Source organism: Salvelinus namaycush, chromosome 13 (genome assembly GCF_016432855.1).
Source record: "Salvelinus namaycush isolate Seneca chromosome 13, SaNama_1.0, whole genome shotgun sequence".
Lineage (NCBI taxonomy): Eukaryota > Metazoa > Chordata > Actinopteri > Salmoniformes > Salmonidae > Salvelinus > Salvelinus namaycush.
The window spans coordinates 22,784,514-22,811,503 of record NC_052319.1 but is presented as its reverse complement, the minus strand read 5'-3'; the positions used below and the strand labels follow the sequence as shown (position 1 = coordinate 22,811,503).

The window sequence follows — 26,990 nt, the reverse complement described above, 5'->3', positions numbered from 1 at the left end:
TCTTGCTCTCTCTCTTTCTCTCTGTGTGTAGAATGTGCAGGAGGATGGTCAGCATGTGTGGAAACTAAAGCACTTCAACAAGCCAGCCTACTGTAATTACTGCCACACCATGCTGCTGGGAGTCCGCAAGCAGGGCCTCTGCTGCTCTAGTGAGTCTGTGTGTGGCCCTCAGTTCCACTCTCTCTCTACTTCAGTCCCTATTTCTGTCCCTCGTTGGCATTCACTACTCTACTCTCTCTGTTCTGTCGCTTCCTGGGTGCCTTTCAGTTCCTCTCTCTGTCTTTCAACCAGATGCTTGTCTCTATTTCTCTCTGACTCTGTTATCCCATCCTCCAGTCTGTGAATAACAAACATGATTGCGTGACTAATTAATTATCTATTATCAAGGCAAATTTTATGTTATCGCTGGGTCATTTTATTACATGTTTCAATGAAAGGGTTGGTCTTACTGCTCAGTGTTCATCCACTGGTTAACTGTCTCTCTGTGTACCTCTGTGTTTCAGTATGCAAGTACACAGTCCATGAACGCTGTGTGTCCAAAGACATCGCTGCCTGCATCAGCACCTACGCCAAGTCCCGCAGACACACTAATGTGAGTACTATACAGACAACTAAACACACACACAAACACACAGACACACACACATTAATGATATTGTCATGTGTGTCATTGCAGTATCTATTATGTGCCTATGTTTTAGAAAAATTGTGACAAATATTGAGAAATGTAGGTCTACCCTTTACTAAACGACTCACAAATATCTTGCGTGCATTACTCATGCTAGTGTAATCCTCTCAATCAGTGAGCTTGACCGTGACTCAGGCCTACAATATCCTACCTTAAGTGACTCTTTAGTGTGATGCCTTAAGCTGAGAGCTAACCCACAGCTAACCCCTAACCACCATCTGACTAACGTTGTGTGAATAGAACGCCCTGCCGTTGCTAAGCAACCTGTTTTGGCAGTTGGCCGAGTGCTAAGGACTGGAGAGGAGCAGGAGGATCATGGGAACAGGGATTCTCTCTCACACACACACACACACACACACACACACCCCTCTACGCATAGGATCATGGCGGCAGGGAGATCATGCAGAGCTACTTATGTTGTTAACGGTCTCTATATATAACCTCTGATTTAATTAGACCTCTTCTAGAATGAACTCACAGACCTTGAAATTGTCCCTCTAAGGCCCCCTTCTCTCTCTCCAGATGGAGGTCTACTCTGTTTCAGCTCCACTTCACTTTCTCAAGTCTGGTTCACTAACAGATGATGCCTTTCAGATGGCTTTTTATTTTTGTAGATATCTGGCACTAAATATAGCATGTTTAGCACTGGATTTATGTTGTGACCTTGTAATCGTGATTGTTACTGTCTCTATCTTTCTCGTTCTTTCTCTCCCTCTCCCCCCTCCCCCCTCCCTCCAGGCTATGCAGCACGTGTGGATGGAGGGAAACTCTCCCACTAAGTGCGACCGCTGTCACAGAAGTATCAAGTGCTACCAGGGCTTAACGGGCCTACACTGTGTGTGGTGTCAGATCACTGTAAGTAGTACACACTCGGGGCCATAACTACATATGAGGACACTGAGATAATACAAATATATATATTTGCACACAATAAAGAAAATCAATTACGAGTCAACATGAAAATATTGCTCCCAGCATTGATCAAAGCTCAGAACACTTATATTCTTGATCTGACTGTTCTAATCGCGCCTGCCTCTTTGCGAACTAGTGGAATCATGAACAGTGTTTTTTTTCGTTATGTTCGGCTGCGTCCCCTGGATTTGCCTCGTGGATTTGCATTTTTAGCAGCACAATCACCACTCTCTCAAATGGCTAACTCCACCCTCTCATGGCACAGGCCGAGGGCCTGAGACATGAAACTAACTACCCCAGCTCAGTGTCGGCTCAAGTAAGCAAGCTGCTGACAGTGTGTTTGCCAGATGCCAGACAAAAGGCAATTTTAGAACTGCCAGCAACTCGTGTCGCGTCTACAGACATCCCCCCCAAACAAACAAAAAACAACTCTCGGAGTATGACTTGGAAAATAGTTGCTTAAAAATGTGTCAGTCAGGTGGCTAGCTGCCGGCAGAGACTTCTATTGCAGTAATGTTGAATTGCTCTGGCTAGTATTATTATTATTTTTTATTGTATTTTTTACCTATTTTTCGTGATATCCAATCCAACCCTGGTTATGGCCCTGTACGTACTCCCCTCTACTGGAGAACTCCTAGAATTGGGGCAATGTTTCTGTTCATAGTGCCCCAGAGAGCTTCTGTTGATAACAATGAACCTGAGGAAGTTCACTGCAATAGTTTGTGATCTACCTATTTTCTAATTTCTACTTTACCTTATATGTCCACTAGATGTCCCCATTAGGTAAATGCTCAGATGAAAATTCAAACTGTGGTACCTCAAACCACCAGTAAGGGGAGTTCAAAGATCTTGCTAGGGTTGTCAATTTATATATATAGTTTAGTAATGTGCTCATCCCTGTAGCATCACAGCAGGCATTTATTCATCCTCAGTCTTAGAAGCAGCTACTGTACTTTACATTATATCTGGTACTGTTATGCAATATCTGGCACTGTGTCAAATGCCTATTTTTGTTTTTCTTTTCCACTCTTCTCCTTCGCCTCATTCTCCTTCTTCTACTCCTTCTCTGCTCCTTTCCTCCCTCCATCCTCCTCATCCTCCTTCCTTCCTGATCAGCTCCATAATAAGTGTGCGTCCAACATGAAACCAGAGTGTGATGGAGGAGCCCTTAGAGACCACACTCTACTCCCATCCTACATCTGCCCTGTAGTCCTGGTGAGATCACACTGTAAATCACACTCTGAATCTCTAAATGTTTTATCTCCAATACTTTCAATGCTGAAAAAAAACCTTGAAATATATAATTATAGACCCACAAAAGTATACTGAGGGGAGGACGGTTCATAATAATGGCTGGAATGGAGTGAATGGAATGATATCAAACACATGGAAACCATGTACTGTATCTGAGGTGTTCGATACCATTCCATTTATTCCATTCCAGCCATTACTATGCGCCCGTCCTCCCCAATTAAGGTGCCACCGGCCATCTGAGATATACATATTTTGTCCAATTTCTCTGTCACAATTCCTATACGCATTAACACATTTATATTTCTGTCTATTTATGTGTCTCTATGCCTGCTGGCCTATCTATCTGTCTATAGGACCGTCATTCTGTTGTGAAGCGGGGTGAAGGGGACTCCCCGCCCAGCACCAGCCCTGACGACCCGAGTCAAAGCTTCAAATTCACAGGAGACGGACAAGCACTGCAGGTGAGTGAATCGAGCCCAGAGCATCTTCAGAGCCTTGGAGTCTGTTGTGTTAGCTCATGGCAGGCTAAAATGTTGATTGTGTATCTATGGATATACAATAAATCTCATTAGACTGTCTCTGCTCTCCTGTCCAGATCACTCCTCTCCCAGGCACACATCCCCTCCTGGTCCTGGTCAACCCAAAGAGTGGCGGGAGACAAGGGGAGCGGTAAGTGACATAGAGCACAAATTTCCTAGGTGGTAAAGGTCCGGAGGGATATTGTCTATCGGCATAGTAACAAACCCCCCATCTCGTGACCCATGTGACCCCAAACTGTTCACTCCCCTCTTGTTGGCACAAAGAAAATATTGCCATTCTAAAGCTAATTTCCTGCAATTCTACACTTTTGACATAGGGCAGATCATTTGTTTTGCAGGTTTAAAGCTAATTTCTTGCAATTCTACATATGTTGCCATGTCTTATGTGTGTTCATATGATACCTGAGTGAGCCAGATTGGCACCTTTTATTGGATGGGTAAACATTTAAAAAAGCAGACATGGTGAAGTTATTAATTACACTTTGGATGGCGTATCAATACACCCAGTCACTACAAAGATACAGGAGTCCTTCCTAATTCAGTTGCTGGAGAGCAAGGAAACCACTTAGGGATTTCACCATGAGGCCAATGGTGACTTTAAAACTATTACAGAGTTTAATGTTTGTGATAGGAGAAAACTGAGGCTGGATCAACAACATTGTAGTTACTCCACAATACTAACCTAAATGACAGAGTGAAAAAAAAGGGTGCCTGTACAGAAACAAAATATTAAAGTAAAACTGCAGAAAATATGGAGAAGAAAAATACTTTATGTCCTGAATACAAAGTGTTCTGATTGGGGCAAATCTAACGCAAGACATCACTGAGTACCACTCTTCATATTTTCAAGCATGGTGGTGGCTGCATCATGTTATAGGTTTGTGTGTCATCAACAAGGACTAAGGAGTTTTTTAGGATACAAAGAAACAGAATAGAGCTAAGCACAGGCAAAAAAGAGGAAAAACTGGTTCAGTGTGCTGGGAGACAACAGACACTGGGAGACAAATTTACCTTTCAGCAGGACAATAACCTAAAACACAAGGCCAAATATACACTGGAGTTGCATACCAAGACGACATTAAATGTTCATGAGTGGCCTAGTTACAGTTTTGACTTAAATCGGCTTAAATATGGCAAGACTTGAAAAGGGCGGTCTAGCAATGATCAACAACCAACTCGACAGAGCTTGAAGAACTTTTTAGAGAATCATTTTCAGATATTGTAGAATCCAAGCGTGCAACGCTCTTAGAGACTTAATGTGCATATATTTTATAATCTAGGTGTGCGAAGCTCTTAGAGACTTACCCAGAAAGACTCCCAGATGTAATCACTGCCAAAGGTGATTCTAACATGTATTGACTCAGGGCTATGAATACTTATGTAAATGAGATATTTCTGTATTTCATTTTCAATAAATTTGCTAACATTCCTAAAAACATGTTTCCACTTTGTTATTATGGGGTATTGTGTGTAAATGGGTGAGAAAATAAATATATTTCATCAATTTTGAATTCGGGCTGTAACAACAAAATGTGGAAAAGAAAAAGATGGTGCCGACAGATATGGCAGCTCTGCTTCTAGCTCCTAAGAAAATGTGCAGTATTTTGTTTTTGTGTGTGCTATTTCTTACATTATTAGCCCAGTCATTTTTTTTGTGTTATTACATACAGTCGGAAAGAACTTTCGATATCAGAGTGGCAGTAACTCACCAGTATTACTACCAGTAATATGACTTTCCCGAATTGGATCCTTTGTTCCAGGGCAATTTAAGTTATTCCAGAGGCTGCTCCAAAACACCGCCAATGGAGAAGAGGTAATCGGAGTGGACTTCTAGTCTGACTCAGGAGGCGTGCACACCATCCAACGCTTCTGAGTATATTACTCGCTAATGGTCAGTCTCTGGATAATAAAGTAGCAGAGCTCAGGGCGAGGATCTCATTCCAGAGAGACATCAGGGACTGTAACATACTCTGTTTCATAGAAACATAGTTCTCTTGGAATATACTGTCCACATCCATACAGTCAGCTGGGTTCTCAGTACATTGAGCAGACAGGAATAAAGAACTCTCCGGGAAGAAGAAAGGCGGGGGTGTATGTTTCATGATTAACTACTCATGATGTGATTGTGATAACGTACAGAAACAAAAAAGTATTTTTGTTCACCCAACATAGAATACCTCACAATTAAATGCCAACCGTATTACCTCCCAAGATAATTATTTTTGGTTATAGTCACAGCCATGTATATTCCCCCTCAAACCGATACCATGACAGCCCTCAAAGAACTACACTGGACTTTATGCAAACTGTAAACCACATATCCTGAGGCCACATGTATTGTAGCTGGGGATTTTAACAAAGCATATCTGAGGAAAACGCTATCGAAGTTCTACCAACACATTGACTGTAGTACTCGCACTGGGAAAACATTGGACCACCACTACTCAATTTTTTAAAATGCCTACAAGGCCCTCCCCCACCCTCCCATCGGCGAATCTGATCACGACTCCATTTTGCTCCTCCCTTCCTATAGGCAAAAACTCAAACAGGAAAGAGAAAGGGGGATACCTCGTCAGTTGTACAACTGAATGCCTTCAACTGAAATGTGTATTCCACAGTTAACCCAACCCCTCTGAATCAGAGAGGTGCGAGGGGCTGCCTTATTCGACATCCACGTCTTCGGAAGTACTCATGATGAGGTCTATTCAAAGCTGGTCTGACCAATCGGAATCCATGCTTCAAGATTGTTTTGATCACGCGGACTGGGATATGTTCCAGGTAGCCTCTGAGAATAACATCGACGGATACGGTGACTGAGTTTCGTCAGGAAGTGTATGGGAGATTTTGTACCCACTGTGACTATTAAAACCTACCCAAACCAGAAACCGTGGATAGATGGCAGCATTCCCACAAAACTGAAAGCACGAACCACCGCATTTAACCATGTCAAGCTGACTGGGAATATGGCCGAATACAAACAGTGCAGATATTCCCTTTATAAGGCAATCGAACATGCAAAACGTCAGTACAGAGACTAAGTGGAATTGCAATTCAACGGCTCAGACATATGACGTATGTGGCAGGGTCTACACACAGTCACGGACTACAAAGGGAAAACCACAGACGTCTTGCTTCCGGACAAGCTAAACACCTTCTTTGCCCGCTTTAAGGATAACACAGTAACACCGACGCAGCCCACTACCAAGGACTGTGGGCTCTCGTTCTCCGTGGCCGACGTGAGTAAAACATTTAAGTGTGTTAACCCTCGCAGGGCTGCCGGCCCGGACAGCATCCCTAGCTGCGTCCTCAGAGCATGCACAGACCGGCTGGCTGGAGTGTTTACGGACAAATTTAATCTCTCCCTATCCCAGTCTGTTGTCCCTACTTGCTTCAAGATGTCCGCCATTGTTCCTGTACCCAAGAAAGCAAAGGTAACTGAACTAAATGACTATCACCCATAGCACTCACTTCTGTCATCATGAAGTGCTTTGAGAGGCTATCATATCACCTCTACCTTACCTGACACTCTAGACCCACTTCAATTTGCATACCTCCCCAACAGATCTACAGAAGTTGCAGTCGCCATCGCACTGCACACCGTCTTATCCCATCTGGATACAAGGAATACCTATGTAAGAATGCTGTTCATTGACTATAGCTCAGCATTCAAAAACATAGTACCCTCCAAGCTCGTTATTAACCCTGGGGCCCTGGGTCTGAACCCCGCTCTGTGCAAATGTGTCCTGGACTTCGTGACGGGCCACCCCCAGGTGGTGAAGGTAGTTAACAACACCTCCACTTCGCTGATCTCAACACAGGGGCCCCACAAGGGTGTGTGTTCAGCCCCCTCCTGTACTCCCTGTTCAGCCATGACTGCGTGGTCACACTCGCCTCCAACTCAATCATCAAGTTTGCAGACAACACAACAGTAGTCAGCCTGATTACCAACAATGACGAGACAGCCTACATGGAGGAGGTGAGGGCCCTGAGAAAATGCCAAGAGTGTGCAAATATATTTAGATGTGTTCAACACATTTTTGGTTATTACATGATTCCATATGTGTTATTTCATAGTTTTGATTTCTTCACTATTATTTTACAATGTACAACATTTTACAAATAAAGAAAAACCCTGGAATGAGTAGGTGTGTCCAAACTTTTGTGTGTTGGGTTTGCGCTTCTTTTTCAACAAGACAGTCACACGACCTCAAACCAATTGAGATGGTTTGGGAAGAGTTGGACTGCAGACTGTTGGAAAAGCATTCCAGATGAAGCTGGTTGAGAGAATGCCAAGAGTGTGCAAAGATGTCATCAAGGCAAAGAGTGGCTACTTTGAAGAATCTCAAATATATTTTGATTTTGTTTCACTTTTTTGGTTACTACATGAATCCATGTGTTATTTCATAGTTTTGATGTCTGCACTATTATTCTACAAAATTGAAAATTGTAAAAATAAAGAAAAACCCTTGAATGAGTAGGTGTGTCTGACTTTTTTGACAGGTACTGTATATACAGTGCATTTGGAAATCATTCAGACCCCTTGACTTTTTCCAACATTTTGTTATGTTACAGCCTTATTCTAAAATTGATTAAATCGTTTCCCCCCTCATCAATCTACACACAATACCCCATAATGACAAAGGAAAAAAATGGTTTTAAGACATTTATGAGAATTTGTACAAATTGTAAAAAATTTAAAAGGAAATATCACATTTACATTAGTATTTAGACCTTTTTCTTAGTACTTTGTTGAAGCACCTTTGGCAGCAATTACAGCCTTGAGTCTTCTTGGGTACGACACTACAAGCTTGGCACACCTGTATTTGGGGAGTTTCTCCTATTCTTCTCTGCAGTTCCTCTCAAGCTCTGTCAGGTTGGATGGGGAGTGTCGCGGCACAGCTATTTTCAGGTCTCTCCAGAGATGTTGGATCGGGTTCAAGTCTGGGCTCTGGCTGGGCCACTCAAGGACATTCAGAGAATGGTCCCGAAGCCACTCCTGCGTTGTCTTGGCTGTGTGATTAGGGTCGTTGTCCTTTTGGAAGGTGAACCTTCGCCCCAGTCTGAGGTCCTGAGCGCTCTGGAGCAGGTTTTCATCAAGGGTCTCTCTGTACTTTGCTACCAGTCCCTGCCGCTGAAAAACATCCCCGCAGCATGATGCTTCACCGTAGGGATGGTGCCGGGTTTCCTCCAGACATGATGCTTGGCAGTCATGCCAAAGAGTTCAATCTAGGTTTCATCAGACCAGAGAATCTTGTTTCTCATATTCTGAGTGCCTTTTGGCAAACTCCAAGCGGGCTGTCATGTGCCTTTTACTGAGGATTGGCTTCTGTCTGGCCACTCTACCATAAAGGCTTGATTGGTAGAGTGCTGCCGAGATGGTTGTCCTTCTGGAAGGTTCTCCCATCTCCACAGAGGAACTCTGGTGCTCTGTCAGAGTGAGCATTGGGTTCTTGGTCACCTCCCTGACCAAGGCCCTTTGTTCTTGGGGAGCTTCAGTGCTTGTTTGGTACACTTCCCCAGATCTGTACCTCGACACAATCCTGTCTCGGAGCTCTACAGACAATTCCTTCGACCTCATGGCTTGGTTTTTGCTCTGACATGCACTGTCAACTGTGGGACCTTATATAGACAGGTGTGTGCCTTTCCATATCATGTCCAATCAATTGAATTTACCACAGGTGGACTCCAATCAAGTTGTATAATCATCTCAAGGATGATCAATGGAAACAGGATGCACCTGAGCTCAATTTTGAGTCTCATAGCAAAGGGTCTGAGCTATGTAAATAAGGTTTTTCTGTTTTTGTTTTTTATACATTTGCTAAAATATCTTAACCTGTTTTCGCTTAGTCATTATTGGGTATTGTGTGTAGATTGATGAGGATTTTTTACAAATATAATCAATTTTAGAATAAGGCTATAACGTAACAAAATTTGGAAAAAGGGAAGGGGTCTAAATACTTTGATGGCCCTGTATAATATTTATTTTTTTGGTCACAACCCGTGGTCCGTATTGACCCCATTCTGGGTCCGGATCCTGACCGCGGTCCGCCAGTTGAGAATGGCTGACATAGAAAGTCTCAGATTATTCACTCTGGTTGAAACACTCCTGCAATATGTGTTTTATAGAGTCCTGTAATGCTACTGTCAAAGTGTTCTAAACCTTTGGCTGGCTACTCGTCATATAATCTAAATAATGTGAAGCTAACATAGCTAACAACAATGACTACATTCAAGAATTTTAAGGCTTTGTAATTGCAGAGGATTTTAAATTTGGTAAATAATTATGGTCATTTCGCTGTTCCGACACAGTCCTAAAGTCCCAAGTGCCATTCTGGCTGTAAATGAATGTGTTCACTGTTTCAGTTCTCTCTCCTCTGTCCTCCCACCATGCATTTCATAGCACTGTGAGGACACTATTTTGGCTTCAGAAACACCATCACCATAGCAACATAGTCTTAAATACCACTTAAAGGTAGAATTATTCTCTATTAATAGATGTGTTCTCGTAACAAAAATATGCATTTACTCTCTGAGTACAAAAAGCAAGCCTATTTATTTCTCCCTTTGATGTAAATAAGGAAATAACGGTGCCACTGATTGGTCTTGTTTTTGTAAATGAGCATTTTAAATGACATACAGTTCTCTTAAATTAAGTAGTATATCTCTACTATTTTCTCTTTTTGCGTGAACTTGGTACACTTAAATTGAAGTGTTCTTTATGTCACATTCATAACAGTATCCTAACACTTTTACTGCCCAAGTAATCTGCCACACTACTGTACATAGTATGAGTTGCATTCTAGGACAAATGGTTAGTTCATCGTGACGCATTCTAACCTAGCTGTCGGTTTTCCGTTGTCTCCTCTAACCACTCCTCTTCATCCTCTGTTCTCACTCTGACCAAAGTGCTGTGTGGGTATCGGAAGCTAACACAATTACCAGTGCAAGGCTCCATGAAGAGCACTGTGGAGGCTTCAATAGAGTAGCCCTCTGATGCATCTCCCGCTTGTCAAGGTTACAGGAAACTACTGTGTCATTGGGCACAGTAAGCTATAGAGATATTGACAATTTGTGGAGCAGAACATTTACTGTAGACGGTGCTTTTAAGTAAAACTTGTACAATTTGGATGGTGCTTCTTTACATGTTATATGTCTGTCTTTGTATGCATGAAGTATTACCTCTCTCTCTCTTTCCCTCTCTCTCTGGCTCCATATGTGCACAGACAGTTTGTGAGTTTGTCAGTTTGTGTGTGTGTGTGCAGTAACTCTAACACTGCTGTTATGTCTCCTGAAGGGTATTGAGAAAGTTCCAGTACCTGCTGAACCCCAGACAGGTGTACAGTCTAGACCGAGAGGGACCCATGGTGGGGTAAGTCTCATCCTCATCACTCACAGTCCCACCTATAGACACAGCCCAGAAAATGGATGGTGCCACTTCTCAAGGCAACACTTGCTCTATGATTGGATCTATACAAAAACATATTTTTTATAACATGCAAAGTAATGAAGTGTGCCATGTAAAAAAAAACGTTTCGGATTGAAATACTGAAATTGTTGAAATCTTGGATCCATAGAAAGTTATTATTTTTCAAATGTTGTTCTGTCCCAGATGGAACTTGGTTGTGGAACAGAACATAGGCCAGGGTTTACTAGGCTTAAAAGTGTTTTCTCCCTACTGAACACAACCCTGGCAGTAAGCTACTGCACCATCAGACAACCTCTATCCTCTACACACACACACACACACACACACACACACACACACACACACACACACACACACACACACACACACACACACACACATACTTGACACACACCTGATGTGCATATCATCCTAGCCAGAGGGACACCTTGTACCTGAGTTGTGCAATATGGAACAGTTAATTCAGGAGAAATGCCCTACACAACAACAATAGACATGAATGCTTTCTTCTGAGAGCGGCCAACCTGTTCTATCCCTGTCTCCCCCACTCCTCCCTATGCTGTCACGACTAGGGCTGCTCTCTCTCTCAAGAGCCCATCGTAGGAGGAGAGACAGACTACAGTGACGCACTTCTCTCCCGAAGATGACCAATAGTAGATAATAGACAGGGCATCAGGACAGTCCAGGTTAAATGAACATGATGTAATGCCATTATTGTGGTAGTTGTATAATTACTTGTGATAACTTGCACTGCCTGTCATAACGAGAGCAGTGATGAAACTGATGATGGTGTATGTGTGGGGTAGTAAAACACCAGGGAACAGTGGTTCCCTTGCAGTCGGTCACTCGGTGTAACATTATATAGTTGGGATTCATTGAAGCTCAATGTTAAATTTAAATCTCCCTACTATCATATTTAAGGCATGTGACACCAATGTCGACAAAACTTCGCAAAATCAACTTGATTTGTATTACCAAGAACCAAATACCAGATTTTTAACAGGGTCTTTAGCATTAAGAAAAAATACAATTTCTTATCCCGACCTAGCTCAATATCTAGGAGTCGGATAAGAACAAGATTACAGCATCCATAAAGTGACCATTAGACTTGCCACCTTTCGGACGGAATACGTTTGTAAGGGCAACAGCTTTGATTACATGTATAATTTACTGCTCTCATGTGCAAATAGAGAACCAACAATGTGCTACTTTTTTGTAGCATTTCTGACAATGCTAATATCTTTTCAGCTGAATCTCAGTTCTAATACCGGACCAGTAACTCGATTGCTTCACAACAGGAGCTAGCTGGGCCATTCCTACTATGCAATGCCATTTGGACCTCAAACTTTTGGGGGAAAAAATTATTGTTTTAGTATTCTATCAGAAAAAGTCAGTGATGGAAAAAGTACCCAGTTGTCGTAACGCAAAACACCAGTATCAACGTCAACAGTGAAAAGGCGACTCATGGATGCTGGCCTTCTAGGCAGAGTTCCTCTGTCAGTGTCCGTGTTATTTTGCCCATCTTAATCTTTTCTTTTTATTGGCCAGTCTGAGATATGGCTTTTTCTTTGCAACTCAGCATCCCAGAGTCGCCTCTTCACTGTTGACGTTGAAACTGGTGTTTTGCGGGTACTATTTAATGAAGTTGCCAGTTGAGGACTTGTGAAGCGTCTGTTTCTCAAACTAGACACTCTAATGTACTTGTCCTCTTGCTCAGTTATGCAATGGGGCCTCCCACTCCTCTTTCTATTCTGATTAGAGCCAGTTTGCACTGTTCTGTGAAGGGAGTAGTACACAGTGTTGTACTAGATCTTCAGTTTCTTGGCAATTTCTCGCATGGAATAACCTTCATTTCTCAGAACAAGAATAGACTGACGAGTTTCAGAAGAAAGTGCTTTGTTTCTAGCCATTTGGAGCCTGTAATCGAATCCACAAATGCTGACGCTCCAGATACTCAACTAGTCTAAAGAAGGCCAGTTTTATTGCTTCTTTAATCAGCACAACTATTTTCAGCTGTGCTAACATAATTGCAAAAGGGTCTTCTAATGATCTATTAGCCTTTTAAAATTATAAACTTGGATTAGCTAACACAATGTGCCATTGGAACACAGGAGGGATGGTTGCTGATAATGGGCCTCTGTACGCCTATGTAGATATTCCATTAAAAATCTATCAGCCGTTTCCAGCTACAATAGTCATTTACAACATTAACATTGTCTACACTGTCTTTCTGATCAATCTGATGTTATTTTAAATCGACAATAAATGTGCTTTTCTTTAAAAAAAGGACATTTGTAAGTGACCCCAAACTTTTGAACAGTAGTGTGTGTGTGTATATACAGACTAAAAACATGAAACATAAACAAATAGATACAACTGAGTGTTTATATTTTTTTTAGCTTTACATCATAATTTTCACACCAAATAAATTATGACACTTCCTGAATGTGGTGTCATTGTAGGAAAGGGTTCCTTTCTTAAGTGGAGAATTACAACAAACTAAAAGTGTGGAAAGTGATATCAGGGACACACATAAAATATAAAATAATAATAAATACAATAATCATGAGGAAAAAAAATGTATTGATGAAAGACTTTAACTAGGACTATAAAATAATGAAGAAAGCTTTTAATCATTTAATGGCTAATATTTCTTGTGGAAGTTGATAATTAACACCTGGGGACATGGCAAAAACGCTTACATCCACTGTCAAGTGTTTAAAATGCATAGAATTCCCTTTCAGGATCCATATTTTTGGTGTTTTTAAGGTAAAGGACACCTGACCTTATATTTAAAGCATTTTGGAATTCAAATTTTACACTAAATAAGATCTGATATTTCCTGGGGACAGAAAAAGGCACTGCATTGTAGGAATGACCCAGCTTGTAGCATCCTAACAACAAGCAAAGGAGGTAGCTATATTTTGCTAGCACATCTGCTGTGCATTGCAGTGAGTGTACACATGCTACGTAGCTAGCTTATTAGCTAGATCAACATACGAGACATAACACGTCACTCTTGGAGCATCCAGAACAAGTCCAGCCCTTACCTTATGATGCATTAATTCAGTACACGCCCTCTGTTAATACAATTTTATTCATGACATTTTAATCCAAATTTGAGCTGACAGTGGCAAGTTACCTTTCAGTGTGTTCTCAAAAATCGGAACCTTGTAAGCAAAATGACGTTTAAAATATGTATTTTCCAGACTTTGAAGTTCGGTTCATTTTAGGTCATAAATGAAAGGTGAAAAGACGTCTTTTCAGGAAGTTTAAAATGTATGTGTTTTCCGGACGTTGAAAAAACACATTTTACGGACATTGAAAATACGTATTTTCCGGACGTTGAAAATATGTATATTCCGGATGTTGAAAATACATAATTTCTGAACATTGAAATCAGGTACATTTTCGTTTCTGAATGAATGTTGAAAATACTTTCTCTACTATTTTTATGTATTGTACTATAATGTACTGCACTCTTCTGTGCTCTACAGCAGTGGTTTCAAACCTCTCCCCGGGGCCCCCCAGATGTTTCATAATTTTGCTGTAGCTCTGAACTAGTTATTCATTTTCTTTACATTTTTGTCATTTAGCAGACATTCTTATCCAGAGCGACTTACAGTTAGTGCATTCATTTTAAGATTGCTAGGTGTGATTCAAGAGATTGAGGGTGAGCTGAGAAGTTGAATCAGGTGTGCTAGCTTTGAAATAGATCAATTACATGGAACGTGGACCGGATCAAATCTAAACCAAATGATGTTTGTGCCAAAAGATGGCCAGTCCAGATCGGACAAAATCTGAACCTAACTTATGATTGATTCAAATTTGGTCCGGATCGGACCAAAAATCTGACGAGATTCCCTGAAAACACGGCACTTGGATACAGCTACGACTTTTTCGTAGCAGGTTAGGAGAACTTAAGCAGCAGGTTAGGAGAATTAAGGTATTAGGTTAGAAGGATTAGGTTAGGAAAAGGGTTAGGGTTAGCAAAAAAATGCTCTTCTCACGTGTTTTTAGGGAGTCCCGTCAGTGGACGTCGAAATCAAGGCCAGTCCTGACCACACCAAAAAAAGGTGGCCGGTCCGGACAGGACCATAAAAAGAGGTCCAAAAGACATCCTCCGTAGGTCCCTTTAGTGAGAAGTAAGAAGTAATAAACTGGAGGGGGTTCTGGGGGAACTCCCACAGATATTTGCAGGAATTTCTTTCCAAATGCTTACTCACCAAACGTATTCAGTACTTTGAGAGTCACTTTGAGAGTCATAAACTGGTATGTGCTTAATGTAAATCAGCTGTTGATATTTACCCCCCTCCCCTCTCTAAAGGGAGAATCCATATGTTTTGCATAAATGCAAATAGCTATGTCTATGACGTAATAGCCAGTGCCCGGTTTCCCGATAGCGATGGAACTTAAGCTTACAAGTGTTAAAAACGATACTTCATTTCTATAACTGCCGAAGAACTCACATCCGTTTCCTAAAACACCACGTAGGGAGAACCTTCAGTAAGTGCGTCATTAGAACATAGCTGTGTTCGAATACCCATACTAACATACTGGATATTACATACTTAATGAGTGTATACTACATACTATATACTATTAGTTCATTTTAGTATACTGTAAACGAACGATATCCTTTCATTTGAGCGTACTAGTGCTTCACCTGTCTACCAGAAGTTGATGCTGTTGCTATGCAAACTCTTGCTAGTTTGTTAGCATAAGAAATTACTAGCTAGGTTTTTTTATGACTACGGGTCTGTTATTCAATTCAATCTGGAGTGCCAGAGTGCACTCTGGGCATTCGTAAATTCAGAGCTTTGTCAGATTGTCTGTTGTAAATTCAAATCGTTTTGCTCTTGGAGCGTTCATAGTGCACACTGCCAGGCAGTGTCACTGGACGCTCTGGCTGAGGAGTAGGGTTGATCTGAGTGTTCTGGTCTCACAACAGCAGTCAAGCACCCACGCTAACTGGCTAACTTGCTAGCTACTTCCAGACACAAATGAGAGAAGACCTCACTCTGACCATTTTACTCGCCCTAGCAGAGCTGGTTAGGCAGTTTTCACGTTATCCAGAGCGTTGGTGACTGTAACTGTGTTGCTGGCAAAAATGTAATTATGCTTTTTTGCCAACGTTTACTGACACCGGCCATATTCAACTGTTGTTGAGTATTCGTAAATTCATCAGTTATTCTGCGTTCTTGCACAAGTACACTCAGACGAGAGTGCTCTGAAATCGGAGTAGCTAGCCAGAGCGAATTTACGAAGGTACCCAAATGTCCATTAAAAACACACAACTACCATACCACTTAGCTAAACTATGAATGACGGGAATAATCAAGTCAATAAAAGTTGGGTAGTTAGTTAGATAGCATATAGTTAATATACTGGCAAGTTTGATGTATTAGTAGCCAACTAACATTAGGTAGCTAGCTAACATACCAGTACATACTGCTGTAATGATATGCTATGTGGTTTAGTAACTTTAGTAACGATGGTTTTAGGAAACAGCTGAAGATTTAACAAAGGTTCTAACGATGAACTTAGCCTTAAGATGTGTTTGGGAAACCGGGCCTTGGACATTAAATTATGTAAGACTAAACACGTCTTATTTATTTTTTTACATAATTTGAAGCTCAACTTAAATTTTCGAAAGACACCTTTTGCATGTGGAAGTGTTGTATAATTTTGTATAATCACCTTCCGGTGTGTAAAAACCATGGTAATTAAAAACAAACAAATATGTTTTAAGTGAGAAGTAGGGATTGGCCGAAAAAGAAAGGAAATCCACATGAGCACCACAATGCCTACACCCATGCTCTACCAAGATTTTCCAGTACACAACTTGTAGCTATGTCAGTCTATTGTACAATGTGTATGCAGGTTGCTTGGAATTCAAACCTTCTCAAACAGCCTAATTTGTACTCTTCAGAAGAATAATGGACTTTACCGTGTCTTGCTATATACAGTGCCTTCAGAAAGTTTTCATTTAGTTTTCTTACAAGGTGGGATTAAAATGGAGTTCATTGTCATTTTTTGTCAACGATCTACACAAAATACTCTAATGTCAAAGTGGAATAAAGAGGAAGAAAAAAATTATGAAAAATAAAACTAATTGACTACATAAGTAGTCAACCCCCTGAGACAATTCATGTTAGAATCGCCTTTGGAAGTGATTACAGCTGTGATTCTTTTTGGGTAAATCTGTAAGAGCTTTGCACACCTAGATTGTGCAATATTTTAATTTTTTGTATTATTCTTTAAGCTCTATCAAGTTGGTTGTTGACCATTGCTAGACAGACATTTTCAAGTCTTGCCATACATTTTCAATCCGATTGAAGTCAAAACTGTAACTAGGCCACTCCTTAGCTCTTTTCCGTTTCTTTTCATCCTAAAAAAACTCTCGTACTTTCCGAGGACAAACTTTATATGATGCAGCCACCATCATGCTTGAAAATATGAAGAGTGGTATTCAGTGATGTGTTGTTGTTGGATTTGCACCAAACATAACACTTTGTATTCAGGACATGAAGATCATTCATTTTCCACATTGTTTTTGCAGTTTTACTTTAGTGCCTTATTCCAAACAGGATGCATGTTTTGGAATATTTTTATTCTTCCTTCTTCCTTCTTTTTACTCTTTCATTTAGGTTAGTATTTTGGAATAACTACAGTGTTATTGATCCATCCGAAGTTTTCTCCTGTCACAGCCATTAAACTCTGTAACTGTTTTAAAGACACCATTGGCCTCAAAGGGAAATCCCTGAGCGGTTTCCTTCCTCTCCGGCAACTGAGTCACGAAGGACGCCTGTATCTTTGTAGTGACTGGGTGTATTGATACACATTTCAAAGTGTAATTAATAACTTCACCATGCTCAAAGGGATATTCAATGTCTGCTTAGAAAAATACCCATCTTCCAATAGGTGCCATTCTTTGAGAGGCATTGGAAAACCTTCCTGGTCTTTGTGGTTGAATCTGTGTTTAAAATTCATTGCTCGACTGAGGGACCTTACAAATAATTGTATGTGTGCGTACAGAGATGAGATAATCATTCAAAAATAATTGAAAATACTATGATTGCACACAGAGTGAGTCCATGCAATTTATTAGGTGACTTGTTAAGCACATTTTTACATATACATTTATTTAGATTTGCCTAAACAAAGGGTTGAATACTTATTGACTCAAGACATTTCAGCTTTTAATATTCAATTAATTTGTAAGAATGTCAAAAAACAGAATTCCACTATGACATTATGGGGTATTGTGTGTAGGCCAGTGACACAAAATCTACATTTAATCAGTTTTAAATTTAGGCTGTAACACAACAAAATGTGGAAAAAGTCAAGGGGTGTGAAAACTTTCTGAAGGTGCAGCATTGAAGGTCCCCAAGAACACAGTGAGCCTCCATCATTCTTAAATGGGAGACGTTTGGAACCACCAATACTCTTCCTAGAGCTGGCCACCCGGCCAAAATTGAGCAATCGGGGGAGAAGGGCTTTGGTCAGGGAGGTGACCAAGAACCCGATGGTCACTCTGACAGAGCTCTAGAGTTCCAATGTGGAGATGGGAGAACCTTCCAGAAGGACAACCATCTCTGCAGCACTCCACCAATCAGGCCTTTATGGTAGAGTTTCCAGACAGTAGCCACTCTTCAGTAAAAGGCACATGGCAGCCCACTTGGAGTTTGCCAAAAGGCACCTAAAGGACTCTCAGACCATGAGAAACAAGATTCTCTGGTCTGATGAAACCAAGATTGAACTATTTGGCCTGAATGCCAAGCATCACGTCTGGAGGAAACCTGGAACCATCCCTACGGTGAAGCATGGTGGTGGCAGCGTCATGCTGTGGGGATGTTTTTCAGAGGCAGGGACTGGGAGACTAGTTAGGATCGAGGGAAAGATGAACGGAACAAATTACAGAGAGATCCTTGATGAAAACCTGCTCCAGAGCGCTCAGGACCTCAGACTGGGGGTTGGTTCACCTTCCAACAGTACAATGACCCTAAGCACACAGCCAAGACAATGCAGGAGTGGCTTCGGGACAAGTCTATGAATGTCTTTGAGTGACCCAGCCAGAGCCCGCACTTGAACTCGATCGAAACATCTCTGGAGAGACCTGAAAATAGTTGTGCAAAGACGCTCACCATCCAACCTGACAGAGCTTGAATACTTATGTAAATGTTATATTTCCGGGGTTTTTTTATTCGAAAAAATGTCTAAACATCTGTTTTTCCTTTGTCATTATGGGGTATTGTGTGTAGATTGATGGGGGGGGGAACCATACATTTTAAAATAAGGCTGTAACATAACAAAATGTGGAAAAAGTCAAGGGGTCTGAATACTTTCCAAAGGCACTGTATTTGGATAAGGTGATTTGGCTCGGTTATGTAATCCTTATAGGCCCGTTTCAAGGAGAAACAAAAATAGGAATCAGCTCTACTTTTCACACCAAAATAAACACAGTTCCTTTCTCACATTCAGACACGGTTGTCAAGAGTGTTAGATATGAAAACAAGGATGGCATAAAAAACGGATTACCCCAATCCTCAGGGTGGCACTCTGCCCATTCAGGAGATAATGTATGGGAGACTGGCATTGTGCTCCGTCCAGTGGCGGGCATGCGCAGTTTCACCATGGGTAAGGAGGACGGTGACAAGGGGGTACGGTCTGCAGTTCGTCCTCCTCCTTTTCGTGGTGTCATTACGTCAATGGTCTCCGAGGTCCTAGCGCCTGTCTTTAGAGAGGAGATTTCCTCTCTCCTTCAACAACAGGCTATTCAGGTGGTGCCCGTGTCAGAAGTACAGAGCGGTTGGTGCAGCTGCTACTTCTTACTTCCCAAGAGCGATGGAACGTTGCATCCCATCCTGGACTTGTGTGTTTTAAACAATCACCTCAAGGTTTGCATGTTCAAAATGCTGACACTTCGCCGGCTATTGCAGTCGTTGCATCCCAGTGATTGGTTCACATCCATTGATCTGAAAGATGCATATTTTCATGTGGCTATACTGTACATCCTCCCCACAGAAAGTTTCTGAGATTTCATTTTGAGGATGTGGCCTACAAGTTTCTGGTCCTGCCTTTCGGGCTCTCCCTATCGCCCCCGCACCTTTTCTATGGTGGTGGAGGCGGCTTTGGCACCGTGCCAGGGGATCAGAGTATTGGCCTATCTGGATGATTGGCTGGGAGTAGAGGAATCGAGAGAACAGGTGGAGCTCCACACTGCCATGCTGGTTTCCCATATTCAGTCTCTGGGGTTCATAGTGAATAACAAGAAAAGTTGCTTGACTCCGGCTCAATGCATTCAGTTTCTTGGTCTGGTTGGGAATAAATGCTTTGGTGTATCAGTGTCTGTGGACCCTGCTCTATGAGTTTCCTCCAATGGACCTGATTCAGGCTACCATGGAGAGGGTCCTACAGCAGGGTATTTTTATTCTGGTTGCTCCCTGTTGGCCCCGACAACCCTGGTTCCCGGACTCATGGAGGATTCCGTGTCGTTGGGATCTATTGAGTTTAGCACCCACAAACGCAGATATGGAATCTGTGGGTTTGGTCCCTGAAAGGTTGAATTTTGACTTCATGTGCCCCCTATATGAGAGGGTTGTATACATATAAGTGGTGTGTTTGAGGGTTGATGTCAGGTTAAAGGAGTATGTCCTTTTCAGAGCTCTTTGGTGGACATTGTTATGTTCTTGCAAGAGCTTTTTGAACAGGGCCTTTCTTTTTCCACATTGAAGGTTATTATGGTAGCCATCTTGACGTGTCATGTAGGGATTGACAGCTCTACCCCAGGGTCTCATTTTCTGGTGGTGATGTTCCCTAAAGGCATGCGTCGGCTCAGAACAGTTTCTAAGCCTATGGCACCGACCTGGGACCTGGCTTTGGTCCTGGATGCTCCGTTTGAACCATTGGACTCTGTGGACCTGAAGGTATTTTCCTATAAGACTGCCCTGCTCATGGCTTTGGCATCACCCAAGCACGTTGGGGATCTCCACGCATCAGTACATCCTTTCTGTTTGGAGTTTGCGCCTGGCAACTCCAAAGTGACGTTACGTCTTAAAGCAGCTTTTGCTCCCAAGGTTATGCCTATGTCTTACAGGTCCCATGGCTTTCAAGCTGTTTCCTTTCTCACATCCTCGGTTTGCTTCCAGTGAACAACAGAGGTTGCATGGCCTGTGTCCGGTGCGCGCATTACGCACGTATATGGATAGGACCAAGGTGTTGTTTGTGACAACTTTTTGTCTGTTTCTCTAATCCAGTTTGGGGTAGGGCATTTTCTTAACAGCGTCTTTCTCATTGGATTGTGGAGGCATATGACAGCAAAGGACAAAGGTTGCCTAGCGGTGTGGGTGCTCACTCCACTAGGGGTCTGGAGGCTTCTTGGGCATTGTTCAGTGGCATGACGATTGGTGATATCTGTGCTGCAGCGAGTTGGAGTTCCCCACCTTTGTGAGGTTTTATCACTTGGGTGTAGGGCTGTTACAGTGGCCCTATTACCACTACACCAGCAGTCAGGAGTCATGACCGCAGTCAAATTCCATCTTGATAAGTAGGCTTCTCCAAAACTGTGCTCTGATGCCGCTGATGGTCATTAGTAGCCTACCAGTCGCTAATGGCCAATACTCAGTGCTCTATTGTCCCTCTAATAACTCTGACATCAATACAAATGCAAACACTTCATGAGAGCCCTGGCATTCAAAGTTCAAGTGGAATAGGATCATGAAAATGCATGGAATTAAATAAGTGTTCCTATAAGCCCATGTTGCGCTACATTTCTATAGGCTATGCTATGCAATTGTGTGAGAAAACAGAGTTTTGATGGCCTCTATTAAAAAGAGGATCCATCAGCTTTCTATAGGCTAGGCCTACTATATTAAAGTTGCACTATGCAGAAATAGCTCTGCCATTTCCTGGTTGCTAAAACTTGAATAACAGTTTGCCTAATTTCAGTTTGTGACAAAATAAACAAGCATAGTGTAGAGAGTAATTGTAAAATCTAAACCGCTGTGAAATATATTTTCCATAATCAAAAATATTGTACAAAACTGAAAGTAAAGGACGCAAAAACAAAACTTAAGACTGGGAAACATAGAAATAGCACACATAGAAGTAAGTAGAATATTGGAAATGTATTTTGAAAGTTCAATTTATGTTGCGCTGCTGATTCAATCATATCATATTTTGCAACCAGTCTTATTGGAGTCCTATGGAATTCTATAAAATCTTATAGGATAAAGTTCTATAGGATAGGTCCTAGAGGATTCTAAAACTATAAATATCAATAACTTTAAATGCTGTTTGTTCATATGCTGTTTTATTGTCATTCAAGTGTAAGGCGCAGTCCGATGAATGTCAAGAATCTTTGAGAGTTTAATATTGATGAGGGTTGGAAGTTACAGTGGGGCAAAAAAGTATTTAGTCAGCCACCAATTGTGCAAGTTCTCCCACTTAAAAAGATGAGAGAGGCCTGTAATTTTCATCATAGGTACACTTCAACTATGACAGACAGAATGAGGAAAAAAAATCCAGAAAATCACATTGTAGGATTTTTTATGAATTTATTTGCAAATTATGGTGGAAAATAAGTATTTGGTCACCTACAAACAAGCAACATTTCTGGCTCTCACAGACCTGTAACTCCTTTAAGAGGCTCCTCTTTCCTCCACTCGTTATCTGTATTAATGGCACCTGTTTGAACTTGTTATCAGTATAAAAGACACCTGTCCACAACCTCAAACAGTCACACTCCAAACTCCACTATGGCCAAGACCAAAGAGCTGTCAAAGGACACCAGAAACAAAATTGTAGACCTGCACCAGGCTGGGAAGACTGAATCTGCAATAGGTAAGCAGCTTGGTTTGAGGAAATCAACTGTGGGAGCAATTATTAGGAAATGGAAGACATACAAGACCACTGATAATCTCCCTCGATCTGGGGCCCCACGCAAGATCTCACCCCGTGGGGTCAAAATGATCACAAGAACGGTGAGCAAAAATCCCAGAACCACACAGGGGGACCTAGTGAATGACCTGCAGAGAGCTGGGACCAAAGTAACAAAGCCTACCATCAGTAACACACTACGCCGCCAGGGACTCAAATCCTGCAGTGCCAGACGTGTCCCCCTGCTTAAGCCAGTACATGTCCAGGCCCGTCTGAAGTTTGCTAGAGAGCATTTGGATGATCCAGAAGAAGATTGGGAGAATGTCATATGGTCAGATGAAACCAAAATAGAACTTTTTGGTAAAAACTCAACTCGTAGTGTTTGGAGGACAAAGAATGCTGAGTTGCATCCAAAGAACACCATACCTACTGTGAAGCATGGGGGTGGAAACATCATGCTTTGGGGCTGTTTTTCTGCAAAGGGACCAGGACGACTGATCCGTGTAAAGGAAAGAATGAATGGGGCCATGTATCGTGAGATTTTGAGTGAAAACCTCCTTCCATCAGCAAGGGCATTGAAGATGAAACGTGGCTGGGTCTTTCAGCATGACAATGATCCCAAACACACTGCCCGGGCAACGAAGGAGTGGCTTCGTAAGAAGCATTTCAAGGTCCTGGAGTGGCCTAGCCAGTCTCCAGATCTCAACCCCATAGAAAATATTTGGAGGGAGTTGAAAGTCCGTGTTGCCCAGCAACAGCCCCAAAACATCACTGCCCTAGAGGAGATCTGCATGGAGGAATGGGCCAAAATACCAGCAACAGTGTGTGAAAACCTTGTGAAGACTTACAGAAAACGTTTGACCTCTGTCATTGCCAACAAAGGGTATATAACAAAGTATTGAGATAAACTTTTGTTATTGACCAAATACTTATTTTCCACCAATTCATTAAAAATCCTACAATGTGATTTTCTGGATTTTTTCCCCTCATTTTGTCTGTCATAGTTGAAGTGTAGCTATGATGAAAATTACAGGCCTCTCTCATCTTTTTAAGTGGGAGAACCTGTGTCACATTCCTGACCTGTTTTCTGTTGTTTTGTATGTGTTTAGTTGGTCAGGGCGTGAGTTGGGGTGGGTAGTCTATGTTATGTGTTTTCTATGTTGGGTTTAGGTGTTGCCTGATATGGTTCTCAATTAGAGGCAGGTGTTTGACGTTTCCTCTGATTGAGAACCATATTAAGGTAGGCTGTTCTCACTGTTTGTTTGTGGGTGATTGTTCCTGTGTCTGTGTATACCACACGGGACTGGTTCGTTTGTTTGTTCGTTTTAGGTATTCTGTTCCTGTTTCATGCGTTCTTCGTCTATATGTAAGTTCTTATGTTCAGGTCAGTCTACGTCGTTTGTTATTTTGTAATCAATTCAAGTGTACTTCGTGTTTCGTCTTTCATTTAATAAATTCATTATGTATTCATCACCCGCTGCGCCTTGGTCCGCTCATTCACCACAAGACGACCGTTACAGAATCACCCACCAACGAAGGATCAAGCAGCGGGTTAACGGGCAACAGCGACAGCAGCAGTGGTACAAGGAGGAATGGACATGGGAGGAAATTCTAGACGGAGAAGGACCCTGGGCAGAGCCAGAGGAGTGTCGCCGCCCCAAAGCGGAGCTGGAGGCAGCGAAAGCGGAGAGGCGGCATTATGAGGCGCTAGCAAGGCAGAGCGGCTGGAAGCCCGAGAGGCTCACCCAAAAATTTCTTGGGGGGGGGGGCTAAAAGGGAGTGTAGCTGGGTCAAGTTGTAGACTTGAGCCAACTCCCCTTGCTTACCGTAAGGAGCCGGTCAGGGCGGTACTGGAGGTGAGCGACGCAGAGACAGTGAAGGAGTTAATGGGGAAATTGGAGGAGAGAGTTATGAGGGATGTACTGGTTTGGTGCATAAGGCACGACATCCGCCCGACTGAACGTGTCGGGGAGTTGATGTCACCGGGAACAGCTCTCCATACTCGTGCTGAGGTGCGTGCTAGCCGTCTGGTTAAGACAGTGCCTACACCACGCACCAAGCCTCCTGTATGTCTCCAGAGTCCTGTGCGTCCTGTTACTGCTCCCCGCACTAGCCCTGAGATGCGCCCCAGCCCAGTACCACCAGTGCCTACACCACGCACCAGGCTTCTAGTGCGTCTCCAGAGCCCTGTTCCTCCTCCACGCACTCTCCCTATGGTGCGTGTCTCCAGCCCAGTACCTCCAGTTCCGGCACCACGCACCAAGCCTCCTGTGCGTCTCCAGAGCCCTGTACGCACTGTTCCTTCTTCCCGTACTCGCCCTGAGGTGCGTGCCCTCAGCCCGGTACCTCCAGTTCCGGTATCACGCACCAGGCCTATAGTGCGCCTCGAGAGTCCAGTGTGCCCTGTTCCTGTTCCCCGCACTAGCCTTGAGGTGCGTGTCTCCAGTCCGGTACCACCAGTTCCGGCACCACGCACCAGGCCTACTGTGCGCCTCAGCAGGTCAGAGTCGGCCGTCTGCCCAACGCCGCCTGCACTGCTCGTCTGCCCAACGCCGCCTGCACTGCTCGTCTGCCCAGCGCCGTCTGAGCCATCCGTCTGCCCAGCGCCGTCTGAGCCATCCGTCTGCCCAGCGCCGTCTGAGCCATCCGTCTGCCCAGCGCCGTCTGAGCCATCCGTCTGCCCAGCGCCGTCTGAGCCATCCGTCTGCCCAGCGCCGTCTGAGCCATCCGTCTGCCCAGCGCCGTCTGAGCCATCCGTCTGCCACGAGCCATTAGAGCCGCCCGTCTGTCCCGAGCCATTAGAGCCGTCCGTCAGTCAGGAGCTGCCAGAGCCGTCCGTCAGTCAGGAGCTGCCAGAGCCGCCAGCCAGTCAGGAGCTGCCAGAGCCGCCAGCCAGTCAGGAGCTGCCAGAGCCGCCAGCCAGTCAGGAGCTGCCAGAGCCGCCAGCCAGTCAGGAGCTGCCAGAGCCGCCAGCCAGTCAGGAGCTGCCAGAGCCGCCAGCCAGTCAGGAGCTGCCAGAGCCGCCAGCCAGTCAGGAGCTGCCAGAGCCGCCAGCCAGTCAGGAGCTGCCCTCCAGTCATGAGCTGCCCTCCAGTCATGAGCTGCCCTCCAGTCATGAGCTGCCCTCCAGTCATGAGCTGCCCTCCAGTCATGAGCTGCCCTACAGTCCGGAGCTGCCCTACAGTCCGGAGCTGCCACTCAGTCCGGAGCTGCCACTCAGTCCGGAGCTGCCACTCAGTCCGGAGCTGCCACTCAGTCCAGAGTTGTCCCTCTGTCCTGAGCTACCTCTCTGTCCTGAGCTACCTTTCTGTTCTGAGCTACCTCTCTGTTCTGAGCTACCTCTCTGTCCTGAGCTACCTCTCTGTCCTGAGTTGTCTCCTCTATTTAGGAGGGGCCTTGGTGAGGGTTCCTGGACCATGGTCGGAGGCGAGGGTCGCCACTCAAGGGACGCTAAGGAGGGGGACAAAGACAATGGTGGAGTGGTGTCCTCGTCCTGCGCCGGAGCCGCCACCGCGGACAGATGCCCACCCAGTCCCTCCCCTTGAGTTTTAGGGGTGCGCCCGGAGTTCGCACCTTGAGGGGGGGGTTCTGTCACGTTCCTGACCTGTTTTCTGTTGTTTTGTATGTGTTTAGTTGGTCAGGGCGCGAGTTGGGGTGGGTAGTCTATGTTATGTGTTTTCTATGTTGGGTTTAGGTGTTGCCTGATATGGTTCTCAATTAGAGGCAGGTGTTTGACGTTTCCTCTGATTGAGAACCATATTAAGGTAGGCTGTTCTCACTGTTTGTTTGTGGGTGATTGTTCCTGTGTCTGTGTACACCACACGGGACTGTTTCGTTTGTTCGTTCGTTTTAGGTAGTCTGTTCCTGTTTCATGCGTTCTTCGTCTATATGTAAGTTCTTATGTTCAGGTCAGTCTACGTCGTTTGTTATTTTGTAATCAATTCAAGTGTACTTCGTGTTTCGTCTTTCATTTAATAAATTCATTATGTATTCATCACCCGCTGCGCCTTGGTCCGCTCATTCACCACAAGACGACCGTTACAACCTGCACAATTGGTGGCTGACTAAATACTTTTTTGCCCCACTGTATAAGGAAGATAATCCACTATTCACATAACAGTCTGGGTGGTTACGGGGTATCCTTACATGGAAAACATATTATAGTGTGAGACTGCTGTTGTGTGATTGTTATGTAGGACTTTTATTTGGATTAGCCATTAGCCATTAGTCTGGCTCTTGATAGCTTTACTCATCATATGTATTAACCTATTTTGTTGTTAGCTAATGTTAT

The 26,990-nt window shown here is 43.4% G+C and overlaps 1 protein-coding gene across 1 annotated transcript in view; it reads left to right on the top strand.

Annotated features, from left to right (window-relative positions):
• LOC120058028 (diacylglycerol kinase beta) overlaps positions 1 to 26,990 on the top strand; it is a 130,088-nt gene that overhangs the window by 41,581 nt on the left and 61,517 nt on the right. The window contains exons 9-15 of the mRNA XM_039006512.1: positions 32 to 149; positions 504 to 592; positions 1,427 to 1,543; positions 2,717 to 2,815; positions 3,208 to 3,315; positions 3,450 to 3,523; positions 10,688 to 10,762. Coding sequence (XP_038862440.1) covers positions 32 to 149; positions 504 to 592; positions 1,427 to 1,543; positions 2,717 to 2,815; positions 3,208 to 3,315; positions 3,450 to 3,523; positions 10,688 to 10,762 — 680 coding nt within the window. The remainder of the gene's footprint in view (positions 1 to 31; positions 150 to 503; positions 593 to 1,426; positions 1,544 to 2,716; positions 2,816 to 3,207; positions 3,316 to 3,449; positions 3,524 to 10,687; positions 10,763 to 26,990) is intronic.